Raw genomic sequence first — 21479 nt, forward strand, 5'->3', positions numbered from 1 at the left:
AAGGAAAATTCAATCATAGAGTAAGAAGACAAAAAATTACAAACCCGTGCATTATAACAGTTCATTTCATTCATTTTAGAAATTATAGGACAATCTCTACAAATAATATTAATGAAATATGACGTCTAACGAACATAATATGAATAATAAACCAAAACTTCACAGTGGATGGGCTGTAGACCAAATCAGACCACAACGAAATGCTGGTTTTAAAAGAAAACAAAATGATTTTGGATTAGCGTTTCCTGTAACAAACTTAAGGTATACGATTTTTTATGTTATTTTATTTAATTTAATTAAAATAATACAATGTATAAGTAATTAAATACATAGCATAATAAATAAAAGAATCTATACATTTTTGCATAAATCAAGAAACAGTAAAATAGTTTTTAAAACTATGGACCTCAGTATACAGGGTCCGGCAATAATGCGTCGGGCATCCTTAGCTTCTAGAATAATATATGTACAAGGATGTATTTCAGGAAAATATGTTAACTTCTATAGGATGGCTCAAAAAAAGTGTGCGTGAATAGGGATGATTTTTTTTTAAATGGAACACCCTGTATATTATTGCATTTTTAGCTTCCTTTCAGATCATTTTACATAATCCTAAGATATGATTAAATATATTTTGATAGATTCAGAGATATTAATAAATAAATAAAAAATATATATTTTCAGCATTTCTTAAAAAAATTGTTATAAATACAAGAACTTGTCCTGAAAATAAAAACTATATTAGGTATTTACTTTAGATAGTTTGCACATATTGTGGTATACATATGGTAATCGTAAATCATACAGGATGTTCAAAATTCTATGCCAAACTTTGTAAAATATAAAATTTTCTTCGTTTTTTTTTTAATAGGAATACCCTGAATATTATTTTTTCAATAGATGGAGAATTCAAAAATGAACATTTTTTGTACTTGGAGTATTTCAAAATTTTTAACGATTTCGCAGATATTCGCGGTTTTATATTTCATAAGGCATTTTCTACAGTAAATGTTTATCAAAGCCACCCAATAATTCTTCCCTCGTATTTTACCGTTGAAGGAGCCATATGAAATAATACTGAGTGTATCTACCATGTGTGAAACCATATAATAATATACAAGGTGTTACATTTAAAAAAAACAAAGAAAAATTACTTTTTATTTTAGAAAGTTTGACGTAGAATTTTGAACACCCTCTATGATTTAAGATTAACATAATTATAGAAAAGTAAGTATAGACCATCTAAAGTAAATACCTAATATAGTTTTGATTTCATTCTTGTATTTGTAATATTTTTTTTAAGAAAGGTTGCAAAATATATATTTTTTATTTATTTATTAATATCTCTGAAATTATCGAAATGTACTCACTTACTTTAGGATAATGTAAAGTGATCTGAAAGGAAGTCAAAATGCAATAACATACCGAGTGTTCCTTTTAAAAAATTATCCCGAACGAATCATGCACGAACGATCCCCAGAAATGAACGAGTCGCATTGTGATCCGATTCAATACTTACAACTCTTTTTTACGACTCGTTCGTTTAAATTTTATGGATCCGTGCTGGCCACGATTCAATTGAACGAACCGTATTGTAAACAATGAATCAATTCTCACGACTCTTTGAACGAACGAGCCGTAGAAACGAACGAGTCGCATTGTGATCCGATTCAATTCTCACGACTCATTCGTTTCAATCTCACAATTTCGAACAAATCGAATCTCACAATTTATTTTTAATACTCATTCAAATTAACGACTCGTTCAATCTTTGCCTACCTCTAGTGTACATTCTTTGCATACATGTTTTTTATTAGTATTATTACGGATTCCGTGGGTCCACTATTTAAACTCACGATAAAATACTTAACGAATTTATTTGTCTCACTCTGTACACAGAACTTATACTATTTACAACACAATTTATGCAACTACTATTACTCTAACGGTATTTCGCGGTATTATCAAACTTCAGACTTCAGACTATCTTCAGACTATCTTCAGACTGGTCCAACTGTCAAAGCGCGGGCCTTATATACCCCCTGGCGATGGTTTCTGGAATTTTCTAAAGAATTCTGTAATTTTCTTTTACTTTCTGGCGAATTCGCCAGGTTCCTCAATGCACGTTGCGGTTATGTAGCAGTAATGCAGTTATGCAACCAGTAATACACCTTGACCTTGACAGTATTTTACATAAAAAATATTCATAACGCATGAAGGTACCCTATGATAAAAAACGACGTCCAGTTGACTTGGAAATGATTCGAGCCATCTCTGACGGAGTTTTTTTCGATTGTATATGTTTGACGGAGTTTTTTTCGATATTGTATTTCAATACTTTCTATTAAATAACTGCAAATATATTAAAAAATTTAATTAATAAAAGTCTTTTATTCTGTAATATAGTAAAGATTGTAAAACATACGATAACAGAGTAAACGTTTTAAAATATATTATGGTTTCTTTTATGAACCGATGATGATATCGTCGTATTAAACTATTTTCTGGAAAGCTATTTTAATGTGCATAAGAGCTATAAAAAGACTCATATATAAACAAAACAAACTCATTTTTTTATAATGTGTAAACTCCAAGATCAAAATCTAAGCACGCAACTATAATAAAATTAGAAGAAAAAATATCTGCCTTATTTAAACAATAGATAACACATCATATATTTTTTTATTTATAGTTACAACATACGAAATATAGAAGTATCTCAAAAACATATCGAAACTCAAGAAAAGAAACATTCAAAGTTTCGTAAAAGTGTGGTAACTCAACTGGAGAAATACTGCGAAAACACCACTTTACATGGCTTGAGATACGTAGGAGATTCCCATTTAACCATTGGTGAAAGGTATGTTCTATAAGCTATTCATTTCAGCCGGTCATTTTAACCTCATGAAATATTGAATGATATAAAAAATGTCTATAATGTGACGGATTCATCTGCAAGAAAATCTACAAAATAAAATAGAACATAATAATATAATAATTATGTTCTTTAAAATCAAAGAAGCGATTGTCATATATTACTAACATCTCAGATGCATGAGAAATACATTTATTTTTATTAGAATGTATTAAAAAAGCCTCTTTTATTTTTCTTTTAGAGGCTAACGCTTCTTTCATTATAATTTTGGCGTTATTAAAATTTATTGTTATTGCCCCCTAAAAATCTCCCTTTCTGTTTGTTGTTTCACCAATGTAAAATTTATCGCATTCACATGGTATTTTATATATTACATTTTTTGTTTGTTGTTCTGGGTATTCATTGGTTTAGTATGTAATAAAATGGATCTAAGTGTATCTTATTCATATTTTTTCTTAGTAACTTTCAAATTAACATTATGTTGTTTTGTATATATTTAAGCTATTTCGTTGTAACAATATTCACTTTTACTAAAGAAAATTTTTCTAGGATTTTCTGGTTTATTTCATTTTCCCTGGCCATCATCTTTGCATCGTACTACATTTCCAACATCTATGCAAAATGGAAGTCCAGTCCTGTCATCATCAGTTTCAGTCCTTTCGATGCGGAATTGAGTTCGATTCCCTTTCCAGCCATCACTATTTGCAATATGAATCAAGCTAAGAAGAGCGAAGCAGAAAGGATTCTTAAAGAAGGGTATAATTATAACATTACTAGTATTAGTATTAATATTACTAAGAATATATACATGGTATCTCTTTAAAACTCAACTTACTTATCGACAGTTATGAGACAGTCGGGAAGTGCTTTTTGGGTTTACGATATCTTATAAAGCTATTACTCCTATGCAACTTATTACCTATATGCAACCTTAAAACTAAATAAAAAGAAAAGTTGGGCCAGAATTTCTAAAATTGTAGTATAAAAAGTTATGTTTTGAACAACATTTCGTAGTTATTAGTCTATTTATTAAATAGTATTAAATCATTAAAAAAGAATTGCGAATCATATCAGCTTCAGTTATGAACGAATTTAAAATGAAATTTAAATTAAAATATTTATTTTATTTTCTGCTAAACCTGGTATGTGATTTAGAGCGCAGTATATTTAATAAATAATTCAGTTTTAATATAATATTTTAACCATACAAAAATCCTAAACGTTTTAAATAAGTCATATTTGTTTACGACCATAAAACTAGTATCGTAATTGATATTAAAAATATATTTAAAAATGAAAATTTTTTCTATTAAATATTTTCTATTTAGCAAGAGGTTTCTCTAGACTAAGGCTGGAGGAGAACGAAAAGAGCAAAACACTTTTAAGTCAAAAACGTTTTTGCATAAAACAGTTCTGGTCTTTCTCTATGCGTCCAGTCGTATATTAAACTATCCTTTTCAGATCAAGTATTGAAAGAAAACTATTAGACGATTCTTGCAATGGAAACACGTCGTTTGATAATTCCGAAAATATCAGCTGGGAATCCCTAAGAGATTTTCTAGTAAAAGTAAGTTGTTCTCTTACACACATATGTAATTTTGATGATGTAAATTGTTTCTCTACAGGTTGGCAGTTCCTGTGCCGATATGTTGCATTCCTGTCAATGGGGCAGCGAAAAATTGGACTGTAATGATGTGTTTAATAACGACTTGACCGACGAGGGATTGTGTTGTTCTTTTAACAGACTACCGCCTGAAAAGATTTTTAGGAAATCGTACGTACTGCAAAATGCATTTTAACAATATGCATTAAGTAGAACTTTAGTAACTATGGTCTGTCCAACTAGAGAATAGTGAATAGTATATAACTTTCGACATTGACAGTTGTCTGGTTAGCTATCTCTTGACTTACTGGACAGATTTTAGATAGATAGTTCTCATTTCTAATTGATAGATGTGTGATGCAAATGTTATTTATTAACTACAACTCTGTTGATTTTAGAAAAGATATCAGTATATTAAACCAAACTTATCCCAGTAATGTATACGACTGGAATCCAGAAACAGGGTTTACTGAAGCAGACACAGGAGACTCTATTCCAAGAAGACCATTAGGTAAATATTTTTTTTTTATTTAAGCTCCTACAAAGTTTACTAAAAACGTAAATTAATTTTAAGGTGCTGGAGCACATTTAGGTCTATCAGTTATTTTGGATGCTAATATCGAAAACTATTATTGTTCTTCAACACATAGCACTGGTTTTAAGGTAACAGAGAACCTTATTTAAACAATAAAATAGATGTAAATAAATAGATATAATAATATTCGTTCAAATTTTCTCTTCCAACTGCTTTAAGACAGATATAAACTGATGTCAGCAAAATTCTAGTTCTTTATTACCAAATAATGTACTGTATGATAAAAAAAAGTGGCTTCAAAGGAGGCTGCAAAATGACAATTGATGGTAATTTTGGCCAGATCGCCATAAGCGCCATTAAAAGTAAAGAAGAGTATGGGCTTAGTAAACGATGCCTAGGGCTTGACCTCGCCAAAATTATCATTGTCAATCCTCAGCCGTCTATGACGCCGTTTTTTTTTTCGATAATATGAGATAATATGTTATATTTAAAGGTTATACTTTCAAACCCTATTGAGACTCCGAAAATGGCCGATTACGGTTTTCTAATAAGTCCAGGATTTGAAACTAGGATTTCTATCGATCCTTCTGTAAGAGAAGCGACTAGTGCTCTAAGAAGTATACCTATAGAAAAAAGACAATGCTATTTTTCTAATGAAAGGCCGTTACAATATTACAGGTAAGTATGAAAACATAACCAAAATATGATACATAATATAGGTATTAATAAGAGCTAATCAGAAATAATATAGACCGTATATCTAATATTTTTTAATAATTCGTCATTCTGAGTTTCGGTTATTACTATGACTGTTATTTAGTTAGTTAGTGTTATTTAGTTTAGTTAGAGTGTTATTTAGTTTAATTAGTGTATGTAGTTATTTAAATATCAAAGAGCTTATTGCACAGAATTGTCATGCAATGATCTACCCGTTGCAAATCAGCAAAAATGATGCAACAGTCAAACCAATACACTACGAGACTTGTTGTCAAGCCGTGTATGGACTATTTTAATCTCGTTATTAGGGTATTATCTCCCAGTGGCGCACCAGAAAAAAATACAAAATTTAATTTTCATCCAGTCAATAGTGATCATAAAATTATAATAATATTAAGGTAAGTAGGTATAGTAATATAGTATTTTTATAAACATATTTTTTAGAACATACACCAAGATGCACTGTAAATTAGAATGCAACAGGATTCGTTCTTATGAACGATGTGGATGCATACCTTATTTTCTACCACGTAATAAGCGAAAATAAATAATTTAATGGCTGGTTCATACTTCCTATCTTTACTCTAACACTAACGTGGGTCTTAATTTAAGAATACGAATGAACGTAAATAAATGTACAGTGTGTCCCATTATTCATGTCCTTTCTAGGAATCTTCGTTGTTGAATATAAAGGATTGCCGAGGTAGTCGCAAACGTTTGCTACATTTTCGTCAAATCTATTATCATGAAATCAAAGTTGTCGTACCCTTCGTTTATAAGATACAGTTAAAAAAATTTAAAAGTTTGCATTTTGATCCCTCGTATCTCGGTTATCAACTTATATATTTTTTATTTAATAAATAAACTTATCATTATTTAAGATCAAAATATTTTAAGTTACTGAACGTTTCTTTTTTGTTGCCAAGGCTTACCTACTTTGTTTACGTCGATTTCAAACCGCGGTTCTCGGCCATATCATTGTCAATAACCTACCGACTTGGCGAGTATCTAAATCTACTCTTACTCACGAGATATCCGATCTCATCCGGCCAAGATTGAGCGGTGTGTGTCAATATATTTTGCACTCTTGTAGTGGAAAAACAGCACAATAGAGTTTCCAGATAGTTATCCGTCCATCCACTCGCATCGTCTGAGGTCGTTTAACTTCGGTGATCTATAGGGAACCGGTATTTTGACGTAGTTGCCCCTTATTAATATATTTTAGACGAAACTTTAAAATATAGAATAAATGATCATTATTTGTGTATGATAACTTCAATAAAGATATGCTAATCATATACAATAAAATTATGCTATACAGGGTGTCCCAGGCTGAGCGTGCATTAGAAGTTTCTAGAGAACTACAATATCTAGATCGGAGATTTTTTGCATATCATTGTTTCACAACGAGATCTACAAATTAAAAATATTTTTAATATGGCGGCACTTCCGGAAATACCGTTATTTATATATTAATACAGGAAGTTGACAGTCTTATATTAAATGAGTATCCCAATTTTTTATTACATACTTAATTCTCTGTAAAATTTTATGAATTTTGATATCAAACACTCTATACCTAACATTAACCGTTTTTGAGAAAAAAAAATATTTGGAAAAAAATTCCCTTAACGCTTACAAGATCGTAGGTGTCACGAAAAAGTTTACAACCAGCGAAATCCGCAATCCTTTAGAATCAACGACGGAGATATCTGAAGGCTAGGGGAAGAACGGCATTATTCCATTTTTGGGAGAAATTAAGCTTATAGTTTATGTTTTATATAGCATATAGTGGATATTATCATGCCCTTCAGTGCACAAAACGATGAATTCCATAAAACAAAAAGTGGAGAAATGCAAATAATATACATTGGTTTGTTAAAATTCCCTGTATAATATAAAGTCAAACAAATTTTGTAAAATGCTTAAAAACAGTTGTATTTTAGCTTTCATCTAAAAGTAAAGACTGTTCAGGCATCGTTCAACGTTACGTCAGCATTATTAGCCAAATATGAGTTGTAGGGTGTGTCTGAGATCAGTTTATGTTGTTTAGAAAATTTTAAGTAAGTTCCTATATTACTGATTGAACGAGTTCCATTTTTTTCGGCATTTATTCATTTTTTCCTAAACTCTTCACCAGTTATGATCCCTTTAATTCCAATCCTTTGGACTGTTGAAATTCCGATTTCTAAAGCATCAGTAATTTGCTACATTATGTAAAAACGCTACCAATTTTTATTGTACATAGGAATATTACACATTCATTATTATTAAAATAATTTATATCCTTAGCAATGAGCTCTTGCACATTTTGGTTAAATATTTGAGGCATTTTTGCAAAAAAAAAATGTGTTTTACAGTAACAATCAAGTTGTAATTTTGACATTGATCCCCGTTGTCAGTCAAAATTGTAACGCTAAATCAAATGACAATGGCGATTACTAAAAAGAATATGCAATAATTTACGAAATGCCGTAATGGCGTCACGAATCTCTTCCATCTGGTAGGCACTTTGAATAAGAAGACTAAGGAAGGAGCATAATGCTATCCATGTATTCATGCATGGTGGGCGGAAAAGCCACCATAAAAGCTCTCTAGGGTGGGGATCCTTGACAGTTCTGTTTGACGATTCATTTGACACATTTGCATTTGATTTGAAATTTTGTGGATTTGTCAGTCTTTACGGAGCTTATTTTATGTTATTTATTATTTATTCTACTACTGATAGTTGTATAAAGGTAGTAAATCTAGATGGAAATTGTGGCAGAACTTAAATTAACAGTGACACTATCGCGATTTATCGAAAAGACTCTAAAATAGTTGGTTGTGTAGCGTGCGGTAGATCTCGGCAAAAATTGAGTGAAATAATGGAACAACTTTTCGCTAGTAAGTGACTATATAATATACATACGTGTAGTAAACCAATCATTTATGAAATTCACTTAAATTAACTAAATTATATATTTTTCTTGCATTTTAGCTTTTATTTATTACTTGTCAAAGATTAGATGTCAAAGAATTTAGATACGTTAATTTGACTTACCTGCTTCAGTAGCGTATCAGATGTTTGTGTTAATAAATACTTATTATAACTTATCTATTTTTATTAGAATTATATATTTTTATAACAATTTTAATAACTACCAACATTTATTCACAACGTAAAATAAAACAACAAATTATTGAGTCTACCCCACGTCTACCCTACATCATAGTTTTACATTTTTTAAATAAAATTAGAACGACACTGATAAACCGGAATTTAAGTCGGCCATATTTGAGGCCCATCGCGGTGTACCTAAGATTTTTGATATGCTCCTTCCTTAGTCTTCTTATTCAAAGGGTTGGCAAGTGATTGAGATAGTTCGACAAAATATATGACGTGACGTTGAAGGATGGTTGAACATTCTGTATACCTATAAGATCAATAAGAAGGAATAGTCAAAAAATGATCATCAGAAATGTTACAATTTATGTGACTGGTGAGATTAATTAATTTGGTGAAGTATGAATCAACCATTAAACATTCCCTTACAGAATGTTTATTTTTTTTAGATAACACATCCCATAAAATATGTTTATTTCGGAACAGGTGTATAGAAAGAACAAGAGGTAATTAATTAATTGTGTTTTATGGGTAAACTCAGCATCATCAGAAAAACATTTATTTAAAGTGCAGACACTAATAACATCAATTTCTTTCTAGATATCCTAGACAAGAAAAACCATTTAAAAATGTTCTTTAGGGGTAAAAGGTAGAACATAGATATTAGTTATAATTTATCTTACTGATTGTCTCTTTTGATCCAGTTTTAATTGCAATTGTCTTCAAAGCTGCGATCACATTCACTATTATTATTCAAAAACAGCAAGCGTTGCTTGGCCAGCAGGTACTTTCCGGATACCTAATCATACAATTGAGGAAATCAGGTAGAGTGATTATTAAAATGTTAGAGAAGATAGAAATAAGACGTGCATTTTTTGCAGAAATAATTTTGCAGTTATGAATATATATTTTTCGTCTACCAGGTATCCGAAAATTACCAAAAAGTTGATATATCTTTTCAACGATTTACTAGGTAAGAATAATTAGGTTAGATCATACAGAGTATCCATTTGTGTTCACATTCACACCATATGCGTTTTCAACAACTTACCGCTCAGTTTTTTTTTATACATATGTATAATTCGACTACTCTTTTGTATTCTATTCGATTTTAGCAAACACTGGTGGACTTTTAGGACTCTTTGTAGGCTTTAGTCTTCTTAGTGCTGTAGAATTGTTCTTCTATATGTTCTGGTTAATATGGAAATCATATTTAATGAACAACAAAATAAACAACAGATTTGACAAGAATAATGACAGTCCCATATACCCATATATTAATTAGAAATTATAACACACTGGTAAACTGAAAAGATGATCTGCTTAATACAAATTTAAATATTCAATAAAGAAATTGAAAAATGTACTATTTTTTATTGACCGTTATAGTTACTCTTTTGAGTTTGAAATTTTCAATCCAATTTTTTTATAAATTACGGTTAAAAAACACACGTTAAATAAGGGATTATCGTACTCGTATTTTATCCAAAATGCGACACTCTGGCCTCATATATTACCTATTATATCTTACACTATAAGGAAACAATTTTATCGAAGCCATAAATTCTGCTTCGTTCTCCCATAAATCTGAAAATGAATAATTACGAACCCCATGAGGTTCGTAAACGAAATTCGAAAATTTATCGATCGTACTAAATTAATTTTATTAAGTAATTCGATTTTTATTATACAGCGCTTACCATTTTAACGCAATGATATATTGGGATGTGATTTATTATTTTAGAGCTTATACTCAAACAAATTGTTTTTACGAATGCCAATCGAACTATACGTTTAAGAGTTGTTTCTGTGTGCCATATTATCTACCAAGTAAGTACCACTGCTTTATTTTTTTCGTGTTTGCCCTATAAGGACCATGAATGTAATATTTTTATTTATTTCGACGTTCAAATGAGAATATTTTCTAGATGATATAGGAATAATATTTTTTGAGGACCCTAAATATTAAAAAAATGTTCTTTTAAAATTTCTTAATATTCACATTTAGTGAATTTTGAACAGGGATGTAAGTGTGCCTCACCAATGCACTTTTTGCCTATAATGTTAGGTAGAGATGTTCTGCAACAACACATACAGGGTGGCATCTCTCATAAGACGTGGAGGCTCCAAGGAGAACGACAGTTTGTATTAAAATGAAATTTTGTGAGCATATGTAGGTTAATTCGGAGCACTTTTTAAAAGCATAGAGAGTTCTACAGGGTGTCCTCAAAAAAAGTTACATATCAAAGTTGTGTTTTTTGTAATGGAACACCCTATATATTAATTAATTTTCGGATTCTGGAAGAAAAATAAAGGTGAGTTTTATAAGAGAAGTATATGACTAAAATGTAAGGTTTTTGACATATTTAACATTTTCTAGAAATACAGAACAATTTTTAAATTATAATAAAAGCTACCTAAATTGGAATTTACCCGGTATAGCCTAATGTATAGTTAAATTAACTATTGTACTTTAATCAAATTAAAACTTGATTCAAAAAGTTATACAGGGTGAGACAAAATTAATATTGAACATTGGTTACCTTTAAAAGCATGTTACTCTTTTATTTTAAATGGAACACCCAGTATATTCCGATATTCAATGGAGAATTTATGTCTCTTCAAAATACTATTAAGGTTTATCTTTAGTGGTTTTCTACAAACGATGTCTACTACGGTCTAAGTAATATATAAGGTGTTCCATTAGAAAAAACACAACTTTGATGTGTAACTTTTTTTAGGTACACCCTGTATAATTCTATGTATTTTTATAAAATGCTTTCAGTTACATATGCTGCCAAAATTTCATTTCGATATAAACTACCGTTCTCCTTGGACCTTCCGTATGAGTGGTGAGAGGCGCCACCCTGTATACGTATATCTAATGTATCTCTTTTGAAAATTTTATAGTCGAAATACTAAAAATATTAGGGAATATAAAACTTTATTTTATTTATTATTAATTTTTAATATTTTTATATATTTTTTCCCAAACGTTGCTGAGGAAATATATGTATGATATATTTTAGAAAACACGCACGTCAACGTTTGTAATAAAGCAGATGATGTTTGCACTAATATGGCCAAAAGAGAAGTAGAGGATTTAAAAAATGGAAGGCAAGTAAATAATATGTTGTTTGTATTATTTATTGTTAGATTAATATTAACATACCAAAATATCTATTTAATACCATACCTAGTGAAACTCATGAAATAAAACTATGATATACCTAACATCATCATCATCATTTTCAGCTTATTCAACCATTTCCAATTATGGTGTGGCCTCTCTCACATATTTAGATAATCTTTGTAGTTGGGCCCATTGTTGTTTATTGTTGGCTATTGCCAGTTGTCCTGCCCATGACATCTATTATCTGGTCCATCATGACATCTATTATCTGGGTCTTTTGTCGTATCCACTCTATTCTTTTACGGTCTTCCTAGGTTATTTCAAGCATATTTTCCATTGAGCGTTGAGCGACCTGCAGTTTCCTTATAATGTCTGTTTTGTGTCCAGATTTCGCACGGATAGGTCATGACTGGTAGTACCCATTGGTGGAATGTTTTCTTGTTTAGATATAGATAGAGACGATAAATATATAAATAGATATATTTAAAGGACAATATTTTTTGTATTTTCTAGTTTTTTAGATGGTGAATGTGATTGTAAACCAGGTTGCTTCGAGTTGAATTACGAGAACACACACGGGGGTGCCCCAATCTGGTCAAAAATGTTACACAAAAACAATATAACAGCTAAACGTACACCAAGGTATTTCATAGATTATCTAAAATTTAACTAGTACATATCATGATTACAATATTTACCAATCAGTGTTTCTTATGTTCATACCTTAATAGAGAAATAACAAAATAAATGTGAACATTAGGTATATACCAGATTTCATACCGTACGACAAAAAAAAGCGTCAAACTACCTTAAAAATTAAGTTTAATGTCATTTGATGTTTTAAATTTTATGGTGAATTTATTCGATTGTCATTTCTAAGGTAACTTGACGCTTTTTTTCGATTATACGATACATATATCAACAATTAAATATTTTTTAGTCTCGCCATTGTCCATTTTTATTTCAACGAGGAATCATATCCCAGACGAGTTAAGAGCTATTTATATGGATTTTCAGAAATTTTATGTAAGAATATTCGTTATTTTAATATAAATATTAACGTGTATTACGAATCTAAAAAAAGCATTAACTAATTAAAATAAACTAATAATAAATATATTTTTAAAACTAGGAATCCTTTATTATAACTCGTCAAATATAAGATATCCAGTGGCGTAATCGAATCCAGATCTGTCTCCATTTTCTCTACTAAAATTTTCAAAACAAAAATGACCAAATATCATCCTATGTTTGACGAGATATACATACTTGGCTTAAAGAGTAACTGGTTTCTATTAATACCCAAAGTTCCACAAAAGTGGTAACCATGTGGAAACTGTCAGGTTCATAACTAAACTTTGACAGTTAATACATGCAGCAACAGGCTGGATGTAATTGACGATCGCCAATGAAAACAAAAGGGTGTACCATTTTTTAACCTTTATCATATTTAACTTGAAACTTGATTAACTTCCAGTGCAATGCTTTAAGCACAGAATATACCGGGTGCGTCTCAAAAGTGGCTCACCCCTATAACTATCTTATTTTTTCAGATAAAAAAAACGAAAAAAGTTATAGGGGTGCGCCACTTTTGAGACGCACCCGGTATATTAGTATATATTCTGTGCTTTAAGGCTGGATGAAATTTGGGTCGTCAATACTTCTAGCTCTGATCATTCATTACATTTTTTTACTACGTTCTTTAACACCTTGTAATTAATTTAAATATTTTTTTTTGTAGAAATATTTATGATTAAATTTTAATTTACTCTTGCAGCAAATTTCGGAGGAATACTAAGTCTATGCTTAGGCATCAGCTTCCTCAGCGTCATAGAAATGGTCTACCACTTATCTTTGAGATTATATTGTGTCTATCGCAATGATTCTTAAATTTAATTTCAATTTTTAAGTATCTTTCTTAATATATTAAATATCTGCATTGTGTACAACTGTAATTATAAAATAAAACATTATAATATTCAAGGCAATTTGAATTATTTAATATTTAACATAAGGGAACTACTATACAGGGTGTCCCAAATTCGTAATATGATCACCCACGAATTCTAGATACATCTGGGATAAATCTAAAAATAATGAAAGTATTTTAAAACTGATAAATTTAAAATGATTTTTATTAGTGATTTGTGTTTGAAAATCGAGAATATATACTACAGCTTTATGGAAAGTCTGTATCAGCTGTAAATCTGAGAAACTCAAAAAATTTGAACAAACGCTTAAAAATAAACATCAAAATATCTGTTCCTTCCTATTAAGTAGAAAGTCACCAGATTAGGAATACATGGGAGACAAAAATGGTCAGTAGCTCTTTATTTATACTTAATATACAAAATTTTCTATAAAAAAACATTTAACGTCAAAAAGGAATATAAAAAATTGCACGTCTTAACATTGTAAGTTAAATAAATGATTTTTTTTTAATAATCCTATTCCTTCTTCTTCTATGCCTATTTACTTGATAACAAAAACCTCCTAGAACAAAATAAAATACTATCACACCACTATACACCAAAACACTACTTTTAGCATCACCAGCAGATGATTAAAACTCAAACAGCTCAAACTCACCTCCAGTATTAAAGTGTTTGGTATATAACTCTACTAAAAACTTTCCTATGCCCATTAAAATAAATACTTCTTTAACTGACATGTACTTTTATGCAATTTTTCCTCTTATGCAAACATCTACCTATTTCTTCTTGAATTACAGTATTTGACAATGTTATCGCTGCAATAAAAAATACTGAAACGACAATTAAATACCTTATCAAGATAATTTATATAACTGCACACAAAATGCACATTTACTACGCATCGGTTTAATTTTTTTAGTTATTAAAAAAAATAATTTCTTTGTTAAATAAAACAACTCATGCATTTTTACTTACATTTACATACAAAATGGTCTACGAGACTTCTAGTACCCTTATAGACTAAAAGTATATGATATACTTATTTTCAGTTACAAATCGTATCGATTGTAATTCTGATTAGCTCTTATTATCTGCTAACGATCATTTAATATCCGGTTTGGAATATAATTATTCAGACTGACAATGAAATTAAAGAAAATTTATTATGTGTTACAAGTAATTTCTAATAATTATACTTCTAATTTTCAGGTCATACTCTCAAAGAAATTGTTTATTGGAATGCCAATCAAATTACACTCTAGACCAGTGTGCTTGCGTACCCTATTATTTACCAAGTAATTTAGTTAAATATGAAATTCATTAAGAGTCCGATTTTAAAAGTGGTTTCAAATTGTTCAAATTATTCTATATACACCGGGTGTTTCTCAAAAGTGGCCCACCCCTCTAACTTTTTCATTTTTCAGAGAAAAAATTAGCGCCGGGAGGCACGTATAGCCGCCCATACTAAAATATGTTAATAAAAAGTTGCTAGGCAGTTCTTTCAGTTTCGATTATCTCAAAAACTGCGACTTTGACTGATTTTTATGTTATTACAAATTTTGTTGCAAATATTATGCCTAATCTTAAATTGAAAACCGCGTTTCGCTAGGTACTGTAATTTTGGAGTTACGATTTTTTTTAATTTTTTACAAAAATTTACCTGTTTGGTATGGTCGGCTAAAAAACGAGATTTGGTACGTTAGTATATGACATAGATCAGGATTGATTGACGTATTCAATTATTATCGGTCACTTCCTGCTTCACCGGAAATAACTTTTAATTTTTAAATGGCACCCTCGGAATTTTTTACTTTATTCGATAGAAAATGACACTCTGGACCGAATGACATGTCATATGTCAAATTCCGGCGAAACAGGATATAACAAAAAACAACTAAATACGTCAATCAATCTTAATTTATGTCATATACTAACATACCAAATCTCGTTTTTTTATTTGAAAAAATACAAAAGTTATAGGGGTGAGCCACTTTTGAGACGCACCCGGTATACTCATTTTGGTGTAAACAAAAGTTTGCTGAATTAGATTTTTTGACATATGGTAGAATTATACCCATTTTTACAATAATGAATAATCCTTTTTAAAACATTAATTTTTATAGATTTTTGTTTTTACTCATTAATTTTTCAGAGGATAAATCAATAAAATATTGTGGAAAGACAGAGAAATCCTGCGTATCATCCGCAAAAGAAGATATGGAAACTGAAGCTGGAAATGGGTAATAAAAATATTAATATCAGGTTTACGTATTGCTAAGAGCTATTTATATGGATTTTCAGAAATTTTATGTAAGAATATTCGTTATTTTAATATAAATATTAACGTGTATTACGAATCTAAAAAAAGCATTAACTAATTAAAATAAACTAATAATAAATATATTTTTAAAACTAGGAATCCTTTATTATAACTCGTCAAATATAAGATATCCAGTGGCGTAGTCGAATCCAGATCTGTCTCCATTTTCTCCACTAAAATTTTCAAAACAAAAATGACCAAATATCATCCTATGTTTGACGAGATATACATACTTGGCTTAAAGAGTAACTGGTTTCTATTAATAGCCAAAGTTCCACAAAAGTGGTAACCATGTGGCAACTGTCAGGTTCTTAACTAAACTTTGACAGTTAATACATGCAGCAACAGGCTGGATGTAATTGACGATCGCCAATGAAAACAAAAGGGTGTACCATTTTTTAACCTTTATCATATTTAACTTGAAACTTGATTAACTTCCAGTGCAATGCTTTAAGCACAGAATATACCGGGTGTGTCTCAAAAGTGGCTCACCCCTATAACTTTCTTATTTTTTCAGATAAAAAAAACGAAAAAAGTTATAGGGGTGCGCCACTTTTGAGACGCACCCGCTATATTAGTATATATTCTGTGCTTTAAGGCTGGATGAAATTTGAGTCGTCAATACTTCTAGCTCTGATCATTCATTACATTTTTTTACTACGTTCTTTAACACCTTGTAATTAATTTAAATATTTTGTTTTGTAGAAATATTTATGATTAAATTATTAATTTACTCTTGCAGCAAATTTCGGAGGAATACTAAGTCTATGCTTAGGCATCAGCTTCCTCAGCGTCATAGAAATGGTCTACCACTTATCTTTGAGATTATATTGTGTCTATCGCAATGATTCCTAAATTTAATTTCAATTTTTAAGTATCTTTCTTAATATATTAAATATCTACATTGTGTACAACTGTAATTATAAAATAAAACATTATAATATTCAAGGCATTTTGAATTATTTAAGATTTAACATAAGGGAACTACTATACAGGGTGTCCCAAATTCGTAATATGATCACCCACGAATTCTGGATACATCTGGGATAAATCTAAAAATAATGAAAGTATTTTAAAACTGATAAATTTAAAATGATTTTTTATTAGTGATTTGTATTTGAAAATCGAGAATATATACTACAGCTTTATGGAAAGTCTGTATCAGCTGTAAATCTGAGAAACTCAAAAAATTTGAACAAACGCTTAAAAATAAACATCAAAATATCTGTTCCTTCCTATTAAGTAGAAAGTCACCAGATTAGGAATACATGGGAGACAAAAATGGTCAGTAGCTCTTTATTTATACTTAATATACAAAATTTTCTATAAAAAACATTTAACGTCAAAAGGAATATAAAAATTGCACGTCTTAACATTGTAAGTTAAATAAATGATTTTTTTTAATAATCCTATTCCTTCTTCTTCTATGCCTATTTACTTGATAACAAAACCTCCTAGAACAAAAAATAAAATACTATCACACCACTATACACCAAAACACTACTTTTAGCATCACCAGCAGATGATTAAAACTCAAACAGCTCAAACTCACCTCCAGTATTAAAGTGTTTGGTATATAACTCTACTAAAAACTTTCCTATGCCCATTAAAATAAATACTTCTTTAACTGACATGTACTTTTATGCAATTTTTCCTCTTATGCAAACATCTACCTATTTCTTCTTGAATTACAGTATTTGACAATATTATCGCTGCAATAAAAAATACTGAAACGACAATTAAATACCTTATCAAGATAATTTATATAACTGCACACAAAATGCACATTTACTACGCATCGGCTTAATTTTTTTAGTTATGAAAAAAATAATTTCTTTGTTAAATAAAACAACTCATGCATTTTTACTTAATACAAAATGGTCTACGAGACTTCTAGTACCCTTATAGACAAGTATATGATATACTTATTTTCAGTTACAAATCGTATCGATTGTAATTCTGATTAGCTCTTATTATCTGCTAACGATCATTTAATATCCGGTCTGGAATATAATTATTCAGACTAACAATGAAATTAAAGAAAATTTATTATGTGTTACAAGTAATTTCTAATAATTATACTTCTAATTTTCAGGTCATACTCTCAAAGAAATTGTTTATTGGAATGCCAATCAAATTACACTCTAGACCAGTGTGCTTGCGTACCCTATTATTTACCAAGTAATTTAGTAAATATGAAATTCATTAAGAGTCCGATTTTAAAAGTGGTTTCAAATTGTTCAAATTATTCTATATACACCGGGTGTTTCTCAAAAGTGGCTCACCCCTCTAACTTTTTCATTTTTCAGAGAAAAAATTAGCGCCGGGAGGCACGTATAGCCGCCCATGCTAAAATATGTTAATAAAAAGTTGCTAGGCAGTTCTTTCAGTTTCAATTATCTCAAAAACTGCGACTTTGACTGATTTTTATGTTATTACAAATTTTGTTGCAAATATTATGCCTAATCTCAAATTGAAAACCGCGTTTCGCTAGGTACTGTAATTTTGGAGTTACGATTTTTTAAAATTTTTAACCCCCTCCCACACCCCCTTACCAACTCCCCACCCCCACCAAAAACTAATGGCCAGATTCTCGGGTGCCACAGTATTTTTGCGCCAAATTTGGTTCAAATCGGTTTAGCGGTTTTTGAGTTATCGTGTTACAGACGGACAGACAGACACCATGAAAATATTTTGTATTTAGGTCATTTATGACCCAAATGACTCATTTTGACTGAAATGATTTTTTTTGCCGATCTTAATAGCCTACCATACCTGTTTGGTATGGTCGGCTAAAAAACGAGATTTGGTACGTTAGTATATGACATAGATCAGGATTGATTGACGTATTCAATTATTATCGGGTCACTTCCTGCTTCACCGGAAATAACTTTTAATTTTTAAATGGCACCCTCGGTATTTTTTACTTTATTCGATAGAAAATGACACTCTGGACCGAATGACATGTCATATGTCAAATTTTGACATTCTTTTGACAAATGTCATTCTATTCAGAGTGTCATTTTCTATTGAATGCTTTGAATATCGAATGAAGTAAAAACATACCGAGAGTGCCATTTAAAAATCAAAAGTTGTAGTCGTTTCCGGCGAAACAGGATGTGACCAAAAACAACTAAATACGCCAATCAATCTTAATTTATGTCATATACTAACATACCAAATCTCGTTTTTTTATTTGAAAAAATATAAAAGTTATAGGGGTGAGCCACTTTTGAGACGCACCCGGTATACTCATTTTGGTGTAAACAAAAGTTTGCTGAATTAGATTTTTTGACATATGGTAGAATTATACCCATTTTTACAATAATGAATAATCCTTTTTAAAACATTAATTTTTATAGATTTTTGTTTTTACTCATTAATTTTTCAGAGGATAAATCAATAAAATATTGTGGAAAGACAGAGAAATCCTGCGTATCATCCGCAAAAGAAGATATGGAAACTGAAGCTGGAAATGGGTAATAAAAATATTAATATCAGGTTATAGGTAGTGATGGGCTTATGCAGGGCGAGTCTTAAATATAAGTACACATATTTTGAAACGTGGTATATTTTAATCTCACAAACACGTCAATGAACTGTTTTTCGCGAAAAAAATGAATTTTGAAAATATACAATTTTTTGAAATATTTTTATAAACGTATCTCGATAATAATGGCAACATAAGTAAGTAGATCAAATTTACAAGAAATAAAATCCAGAAAAGACCCAGTGGTTCTCAAAATTTAAGCAAAAAATATATATTTTTTTTTATTTTCAAAGGTTAACTCGCTTATTCTGGACCTTTTTTTTTAATTTGAAAAACGGTAAGGAGAAAAAAATATGTTTCTTTTTATCGAGATCTACCAGCCCTAAAAATATTTGCACTTATTTAAGACTCGCCCTGTATAGACTGGGATGCAGAAAACGTATTCTAAGAATAATAATTGTTAAGGAAGAACTAAAACTTTTATACCATGTAGGTATGGTGTATGGTAAATGTTCAAAATCCTTTTTTTTTGGATGTACGGTATTGTCTATCTACCTGGTCATTTCTGAAAAAAAAACAGAGTATTTCGCCTCCAAGAAAGAATTCTAAAAAATAGTTATTTTTTGTAGGATATACCACTACTTAGAATCCAAATGGAAACTATAGTTTCTTGGTAATCTTAGATCAAATATAATATTTTTTTTGTATATGTATTCTTATACAGGGTGAGTCTTAAAAAAGTGCAAATATTTCAGGGGTATTATATGTCGACCCCAGAAACACAATTATGAGTTTTTTTCGTGAAAAAATTTTGGACAAGAAAACAAATTACAAGAAAGAAAATCCAGAAAAGATCCCGTGGTTCTCAAAATTTATGCAAAACATTTTTTTTGGAAGTTTTCAAAGTAAAATAACTCCGTTACTTTTTTATTTGAAAAATGGTAAAGAGAAAATATGTTTCTTTTATCGAGATCTACCAGCCTTGAAAATATTTACACATATTTAAGACTCACCCTGTATAAACAAAGATTGGGGGGAAATAACTAACTTAGAATAGTAACTGAAATTAAAAATTCGTTGTAGGTCCAGTTGTCACTGTTTGCCTTCATGTTTTTCAGTCAAATTTTTCAATATGATATCCTTCGCTCAACTTGCTCCTCAAGTTAGTAGCGACTTACCCCATTTATCTCCCAAGTATATAGTGTAAGTTTTTAGATATTTTACTAGGAAATTCTTCTTAAAATAATTCCATTTTTTCATTCCATCATAATTTCACAGGAACAATATGGCACTTCTTCAATTTTACTTCTACGCTAGTAAATTTACGAAAGAATTAAAAAGCGAACTATATGGTTTTACAGAAATATTGTGTAAGTTGATAATATAGCACAATGTCGTTAAGTTGTTAATCTGTTTAATTGTCTTTATTTCCAGCAAACATTGGTGGATTACTAAGCTTATGCTTAGGCTTCAGCTTTCTGAGTTTTATAGAACTGATCTATTTTCTAACTCTTAGGGTTTCCTGCGATCTGGCAAAGCGACATACATCAATTAAACAAAAAATGAAAAATTTCAGAAATAGATCACCACCATATCCGTTTTTAAGATAAATAATTAGTCCAAGTTTTTTAAAACTACATAGCATTTATTAAAATGTAAATAAATTTTGATAAATTTAAATAAATACAGTAGATGTACTATAATCTGAGTTAATTATTTCATGTTTAATTGGAACTTCTGTAACAAGCGAAAAATGAAGATTATAC

The 21479-nt window shown here is 30.0% G+C and overlaps 2 protein-coding genes across 3 annotated transcripts; both read left to right on the forward strand.

Annotated features, from left to right (window-relative positions):
* The first annotated feature begins 508 nt into the window (after positions 1-508).
* LOC115875428 (pickpocket protein 28-like) lies at positions 509-21388 on the forward strand. The gene is made up of 15 exons (XM_030890884.1): positions 509-522; positions 2693-2860; positions 3425-3631; positions 4337-4442; positions 4501-4649; positions 4877-4989; positions 5053-5141; positions 5507-5691; positions 15113-15198; positions 16056-16143; positions 18301-18404; positions 19615-19702; positions 20797-20916; positions 20992-21083; positions 21148-21388. Exons 1-15 carry the CDS (start codon positions 509-511, stop codon positions 21321-21323), a joined length of 1785 nt encoding a protein of 594 aa, XP_030746744.1. The 3' UTR covers positions 21324-21388.
* Positions 8122-10184, forward strand: LOC115875403 (pickpocket protein 28-like). 2 transcript variants are annotated; one of them, XM_030890848.1, is made up of 7 exons: positions 8122-8233; positions 9083-9212; positions 9286-9342; positions 9437-9485; positions 9541-9660; positions 9718-9809; positions 9952-10184. In XM_030890848.1, exons 2-7 carry the CDS (start codon positions 9179-9181, stop codon positions 10119-10121), a joined length of 522 nt encoding a protein of 173 aa, XP_030746708.1. In that variant the 5' UTR covers positions 8122-8233; positions 9083-9178; the 3' UTR covers positions 10122-10184. The 2 variants fall into 2 exon arrangements, with proteins under 2 accessions (XP_030746708.1, XP_030746709.1); XM_030890849.1 differs by having other exon boundaries at positions 9125-9212.
* Positions 21389-21479: the final 91 nt, after the last annotated feature.

Source organism: Sitophilus oryzae, unplaced genomic scaffold (genome assembly GCF_002938485.1).
Source record: "Sitophilus oryzae breed Bouriz unplaced genomic scaffold, Soryzae_2.0 scaffold_1385_pilon_pilon, whole genome shotgun sequence".
NCBI lineage: Eukaryota > Metazoa > Arthropoda > Insecta > Coleoptera > Curculionidae > Sitophilus > Sitophilus oryzae.